We start from the raw sequence: 17,828 nt of genomic DNA, 5'->3' as shown, positions 1-17,828 counted from the left end.
CCGTTCAGGACCATTAATACACTAGCTGATCAGAAGTATCTAGACGACACTGTGCAAAGCAGAATTGACTGCTAGACGCCACAAGAGGCGGACTCAACAGTATATAAGAAAGTGAGGAGTGTCTTGCTGTTGGTAGAGAAGCGGTAACACTAGAATGGGTCAGTCACAACAGCTCAGTGACTTTGAACATGGACTAAATATTGGAGTCACCAGAGTAAGAAATCTGACAGGGACGTAGCAACCACCTAAAAGTGGAAATGTGAAAGAACAGCCACAGCTAAAAAGAGACCGGGCAGATCTCGTGTACCGACGGACGGGAACTGTCGAGCACTGCAGAGAGCGACTGTAAAATATCGCACGAAACCAGTGGAAGGTATTTCTCGTGAGTTCCGAACTGCAACCGGCACCCCGGCTAGCACAATTGCTCGTGCCGAGTTATAAAGAACGGCGTTTGTCGGTCGAGAAACTCCCGGTAAGCCACGTATTTTTGTAGTCGACGCTAAGCGACGATCGAGGTGGTATAAAGAGCGACGCCACTCGACAGTGGACGAATGGAAGAAAGTAATTTGGAATGCCAAATAGTGCTACAGCCTGTGGCTGTCTGACGAAAGTGTTCGGGCTCGGCCGATACCGGGGGAACGTTACCTGCCACCGTGTGTAGTGAAAACAGGAAAGTACAGAGGAGACGGTATCACGTTTCGGGAGGTTTTTCACTGTTCGGTTACGATCCCCTTATCGCGCTTTAGAAAATACTAAAAGTGGAAGGATATGAATACATTTTACAGCATTGTGTACTGTGTCAGTAAAGGGAAAGTTCAGAGACAACAACTGATTGTACTGTCATACAGCAGCATCTGTAAGGCAACGGTTTGCGGACAATACTGTTCTCAAAATAGACCGACCTGTCGAGAGTCGCGACCTGAACCCGGTGCAATAATTTTGGACACGTCAGAATGTCGACTTCACTCGAGACCCTGGCATCCGACACCACTACATTATCCAGTTTCAGATCTTGAGGAAGAATGGGCTGCCATTCCTCCACGCACACAAACACCTCACTGAAAGCGCCTGGAGCACAGCTTGAGCATCATAAAGGTGAAAGATGGACACACTCCATATTGAAGTCTACTAACTGTTGTCATTGTACTTTCGATTAGATAGTGTTCAGATAGTACACAAGAAGAATATTACAGCCCTTAAGTAGTGATTTGAGCCGCACATTAATTACACTGTTCGACATGGGTTCTATTTCTGATATTAAAGTATGTGCTTCTAGACCATTTTACCGTGGGAAATTCAAATATGTAAACAAAATATCGTTGTCAGGGATACTTTATATAAAAAATCTTTCTGCTCCCGGGATTGGAATGACTCCTTACCCTCTCCCTTAAAACCCACATCCTTTCGTCTTTCCCTCTCCTTCCCCTCTTTCCTGATGAGGCAACAGTTTGTTGCGAAAGCTTGAATTTTGTGTGTGTGTTTGTGTTTGTTTGTGTATCTATCGACCTGCCAGCGCTTTCGTTCGGTAAGTCACATCATCTTTGTTTTTAGATATATATATTCACAATTCATGGCAAACACAGAGACGTTATAGAGAGATACGGGTATGTTGCCGCATCCAGTAGCGATAGAACGTGATAATTTCTTGTGCAACAGCAGGTGGGACGAATCAGACATCATTAGGTTATCCCCCGCCACACCTATGTCATTAAGACCACCTGAAACATCTCATTAACTCTAACGGCGACAGCCGGTCGCTGCCTCGGCAGTAAAGCTTCAAGCCTCCTAGGGGCAGGTGCATCAAGTTTACAACAGTGGTGTTAGCCGCAACTTGTGTCAGTCTTAACAAGTGGATTTTTTTTTGGCTGACAAGTAACTGTGTGTCATATTTCCGAGCACGGTTGAATTTTTTAGTTCCTGTGTGTAAACTGATTGAGCCTGGTGCTGAAGGTAAAACGACTGCTTGTTTCTACACATCAGCGTTCCTCTAGTTCCCTACTATTAATTTAATACAGGTGTATTACCAAAGTGGTATTTTTAAATGTGCAGAAATGGCACGTCGTCGTGGATGTCGATATAAGCCGGACAACTTCTGCTACATCTGTGGGAAGTTCACTTTTGCCAGAAATAGGAAGAAAATTTCTTCAGTCATAAAGAAAGCATACAAACATTACTTTGGAGTAGAGGTAGGAGACCAAGATAAAGAATGGGCACCACATTTCTGTTGTGCTATATGTTACTGCAAACTACTTCAGTGGTGGATAGAATGTGGCGTTGTTTGCTGTTCCCATGGTGTGGAGGGAGCCTAAGGACCATGTTACTGATTGTTATTACTGTCTAACAAAAATTCAGGGTTTTACAAACAAAAAGTCGAAGAGGCACATTGTTTACCCAGATCTGCCTTCAGCGATAATGCCAGTGCAGCATTCCGACAACCTTCCAGTACCTTCAAGAGCTTGAGGTCAAATTCCGAGTGACAGTGAAATAAGTAGTACTGAAGAAATCACAGATGATGATTCTTTATATCACTACACAAGTGAGTCATCACCACACTTGTTAACACAGGCAGATTTAAACGATTTAGTACGTGATCTAGGACTAAGTAAACAAAAGGCGCAGCTGCTTGGTTCAAGATTACAAGAGTATAATCTACTGCACCAAAGTACTAAAATCAGTGTTCAGGCACAGAGAACATGCCTTTATTTCTTATTTTTCAACTGACGAAGCACTGACATTTTGCAATGACGTTTCTGGCCTGATGAAAGTGCTGAACTTCACTTATATTTCACAGGAGTGGAGACTTTTCATAGATGCATCGAAAACAAGTCTGAAGGGTGTTTTGCTCCATAACGGAAATAAAATACCCTCTGTTCCAGTAGCTTACGCTAGTTTGACAAAAGAGAATTACGAATTCGTACAAAGGATGCTAAATTCATTAAAATACAATGAACACAAATGGAAAATATGTGCAGATTTCAAGGTAATTGCTATGGTACTGGGAATGCAACAAGGTTACACAAAGTATGCCTGTTTTCTTTGCGAGTGGGATAGTCGAGACCGAAATTCTCACTACGTGAAAAAGAATTGACCTAGGCGAAGATGGAAAGTTAGCGAAAACAATGTACAATGTGAAAGTCTGGTAGCCCCCGAATATATACTACTTCCACCGCTTCACATCAAACTTGGCCTGATGAAACAATTCGTGAAGGCCATGGATCCAACAGGATGTGGGTTTGCATATCTAGCTACCAAATTCCCCTGTCTTTCAGCTGCAAAAATAAAGGAGGGTGTATTTGTGGGCCTACAAATCAGGGAGCTGCAGAAAGATGCAAATTTTGAAGCATGTTTAACTGATAAAGAAAAAACCGCATGGGACTGTTTCAAGATGGTGTCGGAAAACTTCCTCAGAAGAAGAAGAAGAGCTACCAACTACAAAGCAATGGTGAAGGATATGATCAAAGAATATCAGGATTTGGAGTGCAATATGTCTTTGAAGGTACATATGGTGGACTCTCATCTGGACTACTTCACAGAGAGTTGTAGTGACGTATCGGATGAACATGGGGAAAGGTTCCATAAAGACATTTCTACCATAGAAAGGCGCTATGAAGGGAAGGGGGTACCTTCTATGTTAGCAGATTATTGCTGGAATATCATTCGAGAGAAGAAAGATTCACAATACAAGAGAAAAAAGTGATGTGCATTACAAGGCAGTGGCTCATTGTTTGTCAATTTTCTGTAATTTCTCATGTCAAATAAATGCTTCAACGTGTATGCAGAAAGGTTACTGTGTTATATGTTAGATCCCACCCTCCATTAATGTGATGAACTTATAACATCATAAAGATGTGCATTTGTTTGTCGAATTTCACCTCACGTTTGCTGCACTATATCAGAAACTGAAAAGAGAAATAAAATTGCGATTATTCATAAACTATCCCTGACAGAAAAAACCAAAAACAGTTTTCAATTCAGCACTCAAAATACAACTAGGATCACAATATTTTTTATCAGAAATAGAAAAAAAGGTTTTTTTTTGTAGAACAGTGTTGTTCTATTCGTGTTGTCGGCAGTCATTCATGAACTTTTAAATGGAATTATCTGAATGGTGGATATCTATCTAGAATGTGTGTTGTTTGTTCACAAGAATGAAATGTTACTATTCAGGCACTTACTATATCATCTTCAATTGGTTTATAATGCACTGGGTTGTTAAATCAGCTTCCCTCAAAAATTAAGATTTCTGAAACCACGAGATTCAAAATGTACGATACGGAGTAAATAATTGTCATTTCCTAATAGAACATTATTTTTTCACATTTTTTATTGCGAGTCACAGTTTTTTATTTAATTTGTGGTATTCGTGACATGTTTTGGGGAACAATTCCCTTCCTCAGTAAGACATTACCTGCGTATGTGTGGGCTGCATTTTTGTTGTGAGTAACGTGATGTAAACATAAAAAACTTTCACGTATCCTGATGTAACTGTTCCTATAGATGCTTTCAAATGTGAAATAATTCTACTTACTTTCTGAGGTCGAATCACATGGAAAAATTTTCAGATTTAAGTGTCAAATGTAATAATAAAAAACATTTTGTTGCACTTACTTGTATGCATGTATTTCAGTTCATAAATAAAATCCACCAAATGAATCCCTAAGAACATGTAATTACAAGGGGGGGGGGGGGGGGGGAGAACATATTTGAGTCCTGATGTAGCATATACCTACAGGGTCTAATATTTTGGCAAACAACAAAAATTGAATTTCGTATTTTAGGCTTATTTTGTGCCAGAAAAAGGACTGACCATCAATATAAACATTTTATTTACTGAAGCAGGGTAAAGTGGTTGAAGGAGGAAAAAGTGGGGGGGGGGACTGAAGTAGAGGGAAGGAGGGAAGAGGGAAGGGAGGGGGGGAGAGAGAGAGAGAGAGGGGGGGGGGAGAGAGGGAGGTGGGAGAGGGGGAGAGAGGGAGGGGGGATAGAGGGAGGGGGAGAGAGGGAGGGGGAGAGAGGGAGGGGGAGAGAGGGAGGGGGGAGGGAGAGAGGGAGGGGGGAGAGAGGGAGGGGTGAGAGAGAGAGGGGGAGAGAGGGAGAGGGGAGAGAGGGAGAGGGGAGAGGGGAGAGAGGGAGGGGGGATAGAGGGAGAGAGGGAGGGGGGATAGAGGGAGAGGGAGAGAGGGAGGGGGGAGGGAGAGAGGGAGGGGGGAGAGAGGGAGGGGGGAGGGAGAGAGGGAGGGGGGAGAGAGGGAGGGGGGAGAAGGAGAGAGGGACGGGGAGAGAGGGAGGGGGAGAGAGGGAGGGGGAGAGAGGGAGGGGGAAAGAGGGAGGGAGAGAGGGAGGGGGAGAGGGAGAGAGGGAGGGGGAGAGAGGGAGGGGGAGAGGGAGAGAGGGAGGGGGAGAGAGGGAGGGGGAGAGAGGGAGGGGGAGAGGGAGAGAGGGAGGGGGAGAGAGGGAGGGGGAGAGGGAGAGAGGGAGGGGGAGAGAGGGAGGGGGAGAGGGAGAGAGCGGGGAGAGAGGGAGGGGGAGAGGGGGAGGGGGAGAGGGGGAGGGGGAGAGAGGGAGGGGGAGAGGGGGAGGGGGAGAGAGGGAGGGGGAGAGGGGGAGGGGGAGAGAGGGAGGGGGAGAGAGGGAGGGGGTTAGGGAGGGGGAGAGAGGGAGGGGGGGAGAGGGAGGGGGAGAGGGAGGGGGAGAGAGGGAGGGGGAGAGAGGGAGGGGGAGAGAGGGAGGGGGAGAGGGAGGGGCGAGGGGGAGGGGGAGGGGGAGAGGGAGGGGGAGGGGGAGGGGGAGAGGGAGGGGGAGGGGGAGGGGGAGAGGGAGGGGGAGAGGGAGGGGGAGAGAGGGAGGGGGGAGAGAGGGAGGGGGGAGAGAGGGAGGGGGAGAGGGAGGGGGGAGAGGGAGGGGGGAGAGGGAGGGGGGAGAGGGAGGGGGGAGAGGGAGGGGGAGAGGGAGGGGGAGAGGGAGGGGGAGAGGGAGGGGGAGAGAGGGAGGGGGAGAGAGGGAGGGGGAGAGAGGGAGGGGGGGAGAGGGAGGGGGGGAGAGGGAGGGGGAGAGAGGGAGGGGGTGAGAGGGAGGGGGTGAGAGGGAGGGGGGAGAGAGGGAGAGGCAGGGGGAGAGAGGGAGGGGGGAGAGAGAGAGGCGGGGGGAGGGGGGAGAGAGAGAGAGAGAGAATCTGTTTGGTCGGTGCTTCACTTTCAGGGCCCTACACACAGCAGAATAAGCAGTAGTTGAGAAGGGATCATGACAAGGTTGTAGACTATCCCCAGTGCACGAACCATGTAATAAGGAGTCCACAGAGAAATCTGGTAAGAGAATTAAAGTTCAGTGTCAAGAAACAAACTACTCATCAACAGAAGTACAACAAAGGTAATGGAATGCAACCCAATCAGTTCAGGTAATGCTGACACAATTAGATTCGAAAGTGAAATGCTACAAGTAGTAGACGAGTTTTGGTATTTGGGAAATAAAATGCTGACTGTTTGTAGCAAGGATGGGATTTCTGGAAAAAGAGAAATGTTTTAACACTAAATATAGTGTGTTAGGATGTCTATTTTTTAATGTGTCTGGAGTGTAGCCTTGTATGGAAGTAAAATGTGGCTGCTACAATTACACTGATAGATCAAATATCAAATGAGGAAGTACAGAATCAAACAGGTGGAAAAAGACATTTTTGGCCAACCTTAAAATAAATAAATAAAAAAGGGATTGATCAATAGGACACATCTTGAGGCACCAAGAAAATGTCAATTTTGTAGTGGAGTAAGTGTGGAAAGGGTAAAAATTAGAGGGAGCTTAAAGGCTTCAATAGAGCAAGTGAATTCAAATACACGTCAGTTAAGGTCAGTCACTCTCTCAGGGTTTTGTTTTTGGTATAACATCACATACGTTAACTTTACTCATTTCTATTGGTCTAAGTACAAAGTTCTCCCGAACTCAAGTCAAGGAAACACCACGTGTACTCACCGGCAGGCCTGCGGTCCGCGGCGACACTCTCCTTTAAGATAATCACGGCACACGGGGGCCTCCCCGGGCCGCGACAGCGTAGGTAAGCCGCCCGTCTTGCCCTGCATGATAGCTGCCTCCAACACGTGCGGTGGAAGCATGCCCGTCATTCGGTACGTCGCCTCGTCCTCTCGCGAACAGTGCACAAAACGACAACCCGCTCGCCGGCAGGTCGAATTCTGGTAGTCTCGGCAGAAGACGAACTGACGGGAGCCGTTGTCGGCTGAAAATTGAGGCAGCGTATACAAAAACAGTTACGATGACACTGAATGCTATGTCAAATCTGCAAGTATTCGATTAGCTTCGAATGTCTTACGGAAAGTTATGGGAGAAAGCAATTACTTTAGGAGTGGAGGTAACAACTCACCGAATAGGCTAGCAGAAGTGTAAGTCGTCGGCAGTCGCACAAGAAGGAATGAAAAATCTAATAGCTTCACACAAACGAGGGACACAAATATACGCAATGCCGAGACTGAAGTTTGCCACTTAGAATGGGGTGAGGGGATTGCGTTGAATGGAGTAGGTGAAGGGAGGGAAATAGGCAGGAGCACGAGGAGGACTCGAGAAGGATGGCCGACTGCCCCATCCCTACACCTCAGCTACTGGTAAAATCCCTTGCCACATTTATTATAGCCGTGTGCAAGACCCAGATGCATCACCTGTCAGATTCCCTATCACAACACATCCTACTCCAGTTCCAAATCTACATCCATATCTACATTCTGGAAATCACTGTGAAGTCCGTGGCTGAGGGTGTGTCCAATTGTATCAGTTATTAGGGTTTCTTACCATTCCATTCATATTAGGGTTTCCATTCACATTTAGGGAGAGGGATTGTTTCAGTGCCTCTGTGCACACTATAATTATTCTAATCTTGTCCTCAGGATCCCTGTGTGAGCGATAAGCAGGGGGTTGTCGATATCCATAGAGTCATCATTTAAAGCCGGTTCTTGACTCATTCGTTAATAGGCTTTATCTGGGTAGTTTATGTCTATCTTCGAGAGCCTACCAGCTCAGTTTCCTCAGCATCTCTGTAACACTCTTCCATCACGGATTAAACAAAACTGTGACCATTTGTGCTGCCTTTCTCCGTACATGCTTAAAATCCCTCGTTAGTCCTATTTGGTACTGGTCCCGCACACTTTAGCAACATTCTAGTATGGGTTCCACAAATAGTTTGTAAGCAACATCCTTTGTAGACTTATTGTAGTTCCCTAGTATTCTACCCACAACTGAGCTTAAGTGACTGTTCCATTTCATATCCCTACAAAATGTTACTCCCAGGTATTTGTAAGAGTTGGCTGATTCCAACAGTGACTCACTGATATTACAGACATAGGGAGCTACATTTTTTTTCGTTTGGTGAAATGCACAATGTTACATTTCTGAAGTTTACAATCTCTGCACCACGCTGAAATCTTATCGAGATCTGATTGAATATTTATGCAGGTTCTCTCAGATATAAATAAATGCATCGTCTGCAAAAGGCTGATTTTTACTATTAATACTGTCTGCGAGGTCATTAATATACAACATGAGCAGCAAGTGTCCCAACACACTTCCCTGGAGCACACTCGAAGTTATTTCTACATTTGACAATGACACCCCATCCGAGATAACATGCTGTGTCCTCCCTACCAAACAGTCTTCAATCCAGTCACAGATTTCACTCAATACCCCATATGATTGTACTTTTGGTAATAAACGTAGGTGCAGTACTGAGTTAAATGTCTTTCAGAAATCGAGAAACATTGCACCTACCTGGTTGCCTCAATACAAAGCTTTCAGTATGTCATACGAGAAAAAAGCAAGTTGGGTTTCACACGATCGGTGTTTTCGGAGTCAATGCCGGTTGGCATTGAGATGCTCATTCTGTTCAAGATACCTCATTATGTTCAAGTTCCCTGAAAGGCTTATCTTATCCCATCACGGGAAGAGCAACCTATGAAAGCAGTTGTGTCATATATCAGTTCTATTTGATTAAGTAATGAGCACTATTGCCAGGGGATCTCATAACTGATTCAGTATTTCTAGAATTCCAAAAGGCTTCCGATATCGTTCCTCACAAGCCACTTCTAATTTCTAATCAAATTGTGTGCCTACCAGATACTGTCTCAGTTGTGTGACTAAATTAGTGATTTCCTGGCAGAAAGATCACAGTGTGTAGTAATTGACAGACAATCATGGAGTAAAACTGAACTGATATCTGCTGTTCTCCAAGGAAGTATTACAGGCCCTCTGTTGCTCCTAATCTATATAAACATCGTAGGAGACAACCTGAGCAGGCCTCTTAAGATAGTTTGCAGACAATGCTGTCATTTACTATTCAGTAAAGACACGATACGATCAAAACTAGATGCAAAATGATTTAGCCAAAATATCTGTATGGCGTGAAAAGTGGCAACTAACTCTAAATAATGAAAAGTGTGAAGTCATCCAGACAAGTGTTAAGAGGAATCCATCTCAGTTCAATTACACAATAAATCAGACAAATCTAAAAGTTGCCAATTCGACTAAATACCTGGGAATTACAATTACAAACTTAAACTGCAATGATCACAAAGATAATGTTGTAGGGAAGGTAAAACAAAGGACACTTAGAAAATGCAACAGATCTATTAAAGAGACTGTCAACGCTATAATTGTCCGTCCTCTGCAAGAATATTGCTGTGCAGTACAGGATCCGTACCAGATAAGATTGACAGCGGACACAGAAAATGATGAAATAACAACAGTTCATTTTATATCACTGCAAAATAGGTGAGTGAGTGTCTCTGATATGATACGCAGGTCGGCATGGCAATCATTAAAACAAAACAAAGACATTTTCATTGCAGCGAGGTCTTTTCAGGAAATTTCAATCACCAATGTTCCCCTCCGAACGGAGAAATATTTTGTCGAGACACACTTATACACGGAGAAATGATCATTGTAATAAAAGAAGACAATTCGGAGCTCGCGCGGAAAGTGTTACAATTTTGTTTTACCTGTGGAATAGTAGAGAGAAAGTGTGGAAGTGAACCAGCTACAGGCAAGATTGGAAAGTAATGCACAATAATTTTATCACAAAAAAGGTAACAACACAAAACAAAAAATCACAAATGAGCTTACGTCTTTTACCTACTTTTCTACAGTCACCAACATTTACAACACATTTTTCCCAGCATAATACCAGTTTCAATATGCCGTGTTTGTAGAGGACTGTTTGGTCGGAGTATAGACATCTGCAGACTGTCGATTTCACTTCCACACCTGTTACAAAGTGTCGGCTACTCAGCAATTTCTTCACGAGACCAAAAGACGAATGTCCGACGGTGCGAGGTCTGGACTTGATGACAGATGCCGGAGCCCACCCTACCCAAATTTGGCAATTTTCTCACGAACAGGAGCAACGATATGCGGGCAAGCACTGTCACGAAGAAGTCTGACACTGTCGGCATTAGTGTTGTGGTGTCTGTCATAAAGGACACCACACAATTTTACCAAAGTTTTAAGTGAGGCTGCATCAACCACAGTGGTCATGCGTTCAGCAAAGTCCACCAATAAAACACTACATATACCCCAAAATACTGTCACAAACACTTTCCTAGCAGACTGAGTCACTGTACTGTGGAATCAGCACGTTTCCACTGCACAGAGGACGAGTAGTGCTGTGCCCACAACTCATTACCAGTTACGATTTTTACCCTTCATCCACTTCAGCCGACACACACACTCACTCCAATCTACCCGATGAACTGCAGTCCTGCACGGTGTATTTGACCGGCACACACAGTCCGTTTTTGAAGAGTTGTTACCATCACTCCTACATTACAAATAGCTTTAAATTTTTTTTTTTTGAAAAATCATAAGAATCTAAATCAAAAGCATTGGTGTACAAGTTTGAGAGTAGAAATGAGACACCATAAAAATGAGAGCGAAGTTCAGTCAGCTAAAATCACAATACGAGAAATCTCACTGTTCCTTATCGAAGTTCTGTAAGAAAACTGGGAATACGGCTATTTGATAAATGCAGGTGATTTCACGGTAGCCACAGTGGCCATTCTCGACAGAACCGAGACAGCGAAATGAATGGAGAACTTCGTTAAAAAAAGTCTGTTTACAGTTTTTTCAGTGGCACTTTTACTTCACCAATGTACATTTCAAAGCTCAGCTTCTTAACTCTTATCGAATGACGTTCTCTGTGGTGTCCACACACAAAAAACGTTTCTCTGCAAAATCTTGTAGATACATATTTCTGCCACTTTGACACTGCAATGCACAGCTAAAATCCTTGTGGTGAAACTGTGCTTCGAAATTTACACTGGCACAGTAAAAATGCTATTGAGAAAACAGTTAACTGACTTTATTGTTAAGTTATCCAAAAACACGATATTTCGTCACCTAAATTAGAGTGCAAGTCTACATAAAAATAATGAAATGACTATCATTTTGTGTGAATAGGTTATCAGTCCGTCAGAGGGCAGTTGCTCAATCCGTACGGACCTCGGGCCGGACTCTGTGGTCAGTCCATCACCCCTCAATCCCAGTTACTTGCCGGTGCACGAGAACTCGTTACCGTACGTATCACACTTTTCATACTCGGAGGCTGTATCTGCAACCCGTTTCTCCAGACTCTCTCGTGTCCCGATATCTTGCAAAACAGCACCTCCGAAATTATACAATGGGGACGAGGATGGAATCCTTTCAGTCCAAAGTCAGACCAGTTTCTCTTCTGGGTACACAAATGTGACAGCTCGAGACGGACTCGACATGTACACGTGTCAGATAGTTTTATATTCTGACAGAATGCAACTTTGCAGTGTTACTTGAAAATGGCCACAAGGCCGAAATTGCAATAGTAACAATAAATATTTTATACAGTCAACGGCGACCGTGATGTCTTTTAAGAAACATCTTGCAGTTGTCGTAGATTTATTACTTCTTATTGTGTCACCATTATTTTCAAAATTTCAAACTGTAACGTAAAAGTAAAGACTAGTCCAGTGTATATGTAATGACAGCTCAATCTTTAACAGATTGTCACAAGAATACATAGTTTACACTGAAATTTAGGTGGAAAGAGACAGACGGGGTGGCAATTAAATACTTATCCATGTATACATTATATTGGAGCTTCTTTAAAGAGACTAATCACTATTTAGCAAGAATATGCACCACAAATTGTTGATGCTCTGGAAATGAAACACTGTGGGGAAAAAACTGAGAAGTTGTACATTTTAGTTGCAGAACAAGTATTTTGACATGTATGGATTTTTCTTTGATTTCTTTCTCTTCAATTCTGATGGTAATATTGACTGACTGACTATCTGGACACTTTAAAAATTGAAGTAATTACAGTTCTGATATTATGGCAATTTAGCAGTGGAGGCTGGGAAGACAAAATACTAGGGCAGTATTAAAATACAAAGAAGGCTGAAAATTGTGACTTACTTTAAGAAAACACCAGGTACAGAAAAATTAAAAACTACACACACTGTGTTACATCAAGCACCATAGTTAACAAACACATGTATTGTTCTTCTGCACAAGTAGAGTAATCTCTACTACCAATATTTTGTCCCAGGCATCTGGAAGCGGCCTCCTCATATTGATTTTATTTCCAGTATGAATGCTTTTAGTGCAGGATTCTAAAATATTCCACAAATTTTCCACATATGGATATGTAGACATGACAGTCTGCAGTTCTTTTGGATTGTACAGATCCATATTCTAGTGTTTATGACAATACGCTTAGCACGGATTCCTCTTAAAACAATTTTCAACAGGAAATATAACCTGGAAGCCATCATATTGTGTGTGGCAGAAGGTACTTCATATATCACTGTTTCCGATCCGAAACCATTTTCCTCATATGTGCATTTGTTTGCACCCAGTAAGTCTACATGTAGGTAAACACTCAGCATTTCACATTTCAGGTGCCTGGCAGAGATTTCATACAACCACTTTAAGACTATTTCTCCACTATTCCATTCTCGAACAGCACATGGAAAAAATGAACTCCACGAAATATTTTGGCGTCTGAAGGAGAAAGTCAGCGATTGTAATTTCCCGAAAATATCTCACCGAATGACTGCCACCCCGAGTCATATTGGTGACACACTTTCCCTTTTTTTGTGATAACACTCAACTAGTTGCCTTCTCAACTTTTTAAGTGTCTTCCACGAGTACGGATCCCACACTGCCCAGCAATACTTCAGAAGAGAGCAGAAAGGGATAGTGTAGGTAGTCTCCCTAGTAGACTTGCCACACCTAAGTATTTTGTCAATAGCATCCATCCTTCGGCTCACCCTCCCCCCAACAGTTTCTATGTAATGGTCCCAAGTGAAACTGTTTGTTTCTAATAGCAATCACTAGATATTTAACTCAACTGACAATCTTTAAAGCTGTGTGATTTATCATGTAACAAAAATGTATCAGGTGAGTAGCAATCTATGCTTTTCATAATATTGTTGATATTCCAACACAGAATTTCCACTGTTTGGACTTTAGCAGAGTTACTTTTAGTACAAATGTCAAGAACATCTCAATTTTAATTTCTTTTTTAATACACCCCCCCCCCCCCACCATGTCAGTTGTCACCTTTGCACCATGCACATAGCTCGTCTACATTATTGTGTAATTTGTTTCAATCTTCTGATGACTTTACTACACGGTAAATGACAGTATCATCTGCAAACAATCTCAAATGGGAGCTCACATTGTCTTTCTAACTCAAATCACGTACAGAAAGCCTCTAACACTTCCTCGGGATCCAGTCACACAACAGACGTGATACTCTATAAGCACACCATTTAATTACAAGCAGCTTGTGAGGAACAGGGGTCAAAAGCCATCTGCAAATACAGAATCAACTCCAGATACCCCGTCGACAGCACTCGTTACTTTGTGTGAATAAGGGGCCACGTGTGTTTCACAATAACAATATTTTCTGCATACCTGTTCGGTTATGTGTCAATATAGTTTTCTTCGAGGTATTTCACAATGTCGGTAAGCGGTATACAATCCGACATCTTACTACAAAATTATGTTGCCCACTATTCCTTAAATGAAACACAGCTTTCCAATTCCAATTAACACTTCTGATACAACCACAGAGAAGTACTGACTTACCTCCACATTTTGCTGTTGGAATTGCTGAACATGTTTGCACTGCAGCTCTGTATGCATGACATGTAAATTTAGAACTATAAGGGAAATCAATGCTCTAAATAACTTTGATGTTTTCACTGAGAGATGAATCAATTTTGTTCTTACATTTTTCATTTCATTTAGCCTTATTGACCATACAACAGTAACTATTCTGTTCACCTTTGCATTATTTTTCCAATTGCTTCTCAATGAAAAGTTTCTAGTAAAGACAGGTCACACGCCAATTCTATGGAAGATTAAATACAACTTAAACCAAATAATAAAATATGTTGGTATTTAATACCAAGCAAAGTTAGTTTCGTTTTGTCTTTCTTACTGTATATAAATTTTTGTATCCATACTAACTCAGAGCAACTGGAAACAGGGCCATTTTAAGTCACGTGCAAATATTTTGTATGTAACACCACCATTAATCTTGAGACTGTTGCTGTCCTATGCACAGCTTAAGCAGACAACAGCTGCACATCCACTAAGAGGGGGCAGAACAGTTCACATTGCTTCAGAACATTCTCAAGGATTTAGCTATTTTGCTTGAGACTTAAGTGAGAAATTCCCTTCCCTCATGTTTGTATATTAGTAACTACCTATACCACACTACTATTAGTTGTTTGTTTCCAAGGCTTTCAGATGACGGTGCAATTGGAATACAGCAAAGTGCTGGCATTTCATCCACATACCGGTCATCACTAGTTGCCACACAGAATGCCTCCTGCCAAATAGCAAGGAAAAGGATGAAGATAATCTTTGCTTATTGCACAAAATTTTTGTTCATGCAATTTTCAATAATAAAAATTGTATATTGTGGAAGTTGTTCTGATTTGAATATTCTGTGACAAACTGTTAACTTAAATGGATTAGAAGGAAACTAAGAAAAGGTTCTGAAGAATATACAGGTTTTAGAAATATCTTATACAATATTTTTGAAATATAGTAACTACATATATGGAATCTATATGGGGGGGATTTTACATCTGATGAAGGACTTAGATCAAAAGCTACATAATATCTGGCAGTAATTTTCAAAGTGCCTACATCTCAACACCACCTTTATGTAGTCAGTAGGAATGTATCACTTTCAGATTGTTGTTGTTCCATATCAGAACTTCCTCTGTTTTACTACTTATACGGGTCTTTATTAGCCTACTACAATTAAAGGAAAGTAAAAGTTCTATGTAATGCAGGAACTTTCTGCAATATTGCTGATAATGCTTCAATCAGTAGTCTTCCCTCTTACGACACATACTTTTCCGCGGTGAATGGTGACCGTGCCACATCATAGCAACTTCTTGTTTCCGAATTTTATTCTTATTCTCGTCAATCTCTATGTCAATGAAAAATTCATAGGCAACATCAGAAACAACTAAACAGAGAAGAAGGGGGGGGGGGGGCTGCAAAAGGAAGAAAAAAGGGAAAGAAAAATGGCTATGAAAAGTGAGGACTGAAACTTGACACTATTTGGCAAAAAGTGAACTGAGGGATCACAACCATCATTTGCTTTTGTTAACAATGTCACGTTTTATGAATTATGTGATTCCATCGTAGCCATCAGCTGATCTGATAGAAGGGTAAAATAAATTGTTAAGAAACTACATCATAAAAAGCTGTAGCAAACATCTGAATTAAACTATTTGCAACACAACATACCTCTCTCTTCCTCTTAAGAAAAGAAAACTCCTCACATATTTTTCAATCCCACAATACTGAGTATTTAAGATGGACTGCTAGCGGTCCATTTCAGGACCCGATTAATACTAGTTAGTGGTCCTTACATGCCACAGTGTGTTTACAAAAGTTCGTATTACTGAGGTACTTTTTTCACTATCGGCATATTCGAGACAGGCAATTTTATTAAAGCTCTTAAATCAACAGTTATTATCCAGGACAACTAAGATTTTAAACAATATGATGTAACGACAGATCTGTTCTTCACAGTCCTCACTAAACTCATAAATTTGTTATTTGTAGGCTATATAACGTGACCACGAGGTGGTTTCCAATTATAATTTTACCTGGTAACTGTATATGGAACCTGGATTTGGTTTCCACTGTCATTTTGTACAGTACTGACATAGGAGCCATTGACAGTATTATAGCTCATAACAAAATAAAAACATCTGCACTTCTGCCACACTGTTTGCACTTTGTCATTTTTCTCACACGCTTGGTCTGCGTGGCAGTTACACACGGACCCCAAGCCCCCAGGTCTTCGATAGCTGCTGCTCCATCACCTACGACGACTCTCTTAAGATACCAGAATTACATCGGTGACAAGGTTTTTGAGCATTACCTTTGCACACAGTATTTCTGGCTCTCCTGTGCTACCTTACGTAGAACACGTGGATTTGCACTTCTTTGCACGCAGTCTATACACTGAAACAATTATTCTACCAAAACTAAGTGTTAATTGAATCTAAATATGAAACTCCTTCCAGTCTTCAACCCTTTAATCGTGGTGACAGTCACACAGTGCGGTCTCATACAATTCGAATAGTCCACACGCGAGAGCTCCCCTGCACACAGAAATAATGTGACAGCGAACAGTTGCTCCCCGTGAGAGTAGATGCAAAGGAATGAAATATGTATAGCCCATCTATCTATTGGATTTACACTTCAATTTCGCACTGGCTAGGTAATGAGCAGGTATTTCTGCCTGTCACTATGTTTTAACTTATAAATTACTGCAATTTATTACTTTTTGACTGTAATACAGAATTAATTTTACAAAACAAAAGCAAATGTGTGTTACTAAGCTGTTTTGAACATTAACATCAAGCTACGGGCAACGACAAAAAATGTTTTTCCCTATTACACGGTGGGCAGCTGGGTCACTACTTTTGTTTTGAGTCGTTCTCATTATTTGGCTTTATTTCAGTGGTTGTAAATGATAACTGTTTACAATGTACCACAGCGGTGTAGGGGAAATTGAGACTAACAATCTGACATCACACTTGTGGTCTATCAAGCTGGGAAACAACCTACAAAAGCCCTCCTAAGCTACAGAGCAAGCATACTGTACGAGTTTTTGAATATCCTTAGTCACTATTAAAACTCATCTCTTTTCCTCACTAAAATCATCATTTAATATTAAACAGTCCTTGTTCCTGCACTTCTATATTATAAAACTGAAGTTTATGTAAACTTCACCTCCCAATTTCATGAATATTTAAAATAACAAATTCTTTTGTTTCTCTTGCCTCCTTACTAAGAGACTACGGTGCTTATACGGGTCAAGTTTAGATTGAACTGTAAAAATAATTAGTTTTTGCATTACATTTACACAAGACTTTTTTCCTTAAGTACTCTCACAAAAAAGTTTACACTGCTTATGTTAGTAAAATAAAAATTTGTTAGATAACTCACCAATAAGCCAATAGTGCAACAAGGCAAAAGGTTATTCAAAATTACATGTGGCACGCATGCGCTCTGGCTTAGATGGCTTTTGTAGACCAATTCGAGGTTGTTTCCGGGCTTGATAGACCACTAGTGTCTACACCACATCATTTGTCTAAACTTCTCCCTCATCATTGTGGTATGTTGTAAACAGATATCGTTTGCACCCTGTGTGTGTGTGTGTGTGTGTGTGTGTGTGTGTGTGTGCGTGCACGCATGCGCGTGCGCATGCGCATGCGCATGCCATTGGTCTCTATTAGGGTGAATTCAAAGAAAAAAATAAA

General features: G+C 41.9%; 1 protein-coding gene across 1 annotated transcript in view; it reads right to left on the bottom strand.

Moving 5' to 3' along the window:
- Positions 1 to 17,828, bottom strand: part of LOC126212620 (zinc finger CCCH domain-containing protein 10-like) — a 140,533-nt gene that overhangs the window by 94,889 nt on the left and 27,816 nt on the right. The window contains exon 3 of the mRNA XM_049940049.1: positions 6,964 to 7,225. Coding sequence (XP_049796006.1) covers positions 6,964 to 7,225 — 262 coding nt within the window. The remainder of the gene's footprint in view (positions 1 to 6,963; positions 7,226 to 17,828) is intronic.

Source organism: Schistocerca nitens, chromosome 11, assembly GCF_023898315.1.
Source record: "Schistocerca nitens isolate TAMUIC-IGC-003100 chromosome 11, iqSchNite1.1, whole genome shotgun sequence".
NCBI lineage: Eukaryota > Metazoa > Arthropoda > Insecta > Orthoptera > Acrididae > Schistocerca > Schistocerca nitens.
This window is presented reverse-complemented; position numbering and strand designations above follow the sequence as displayed.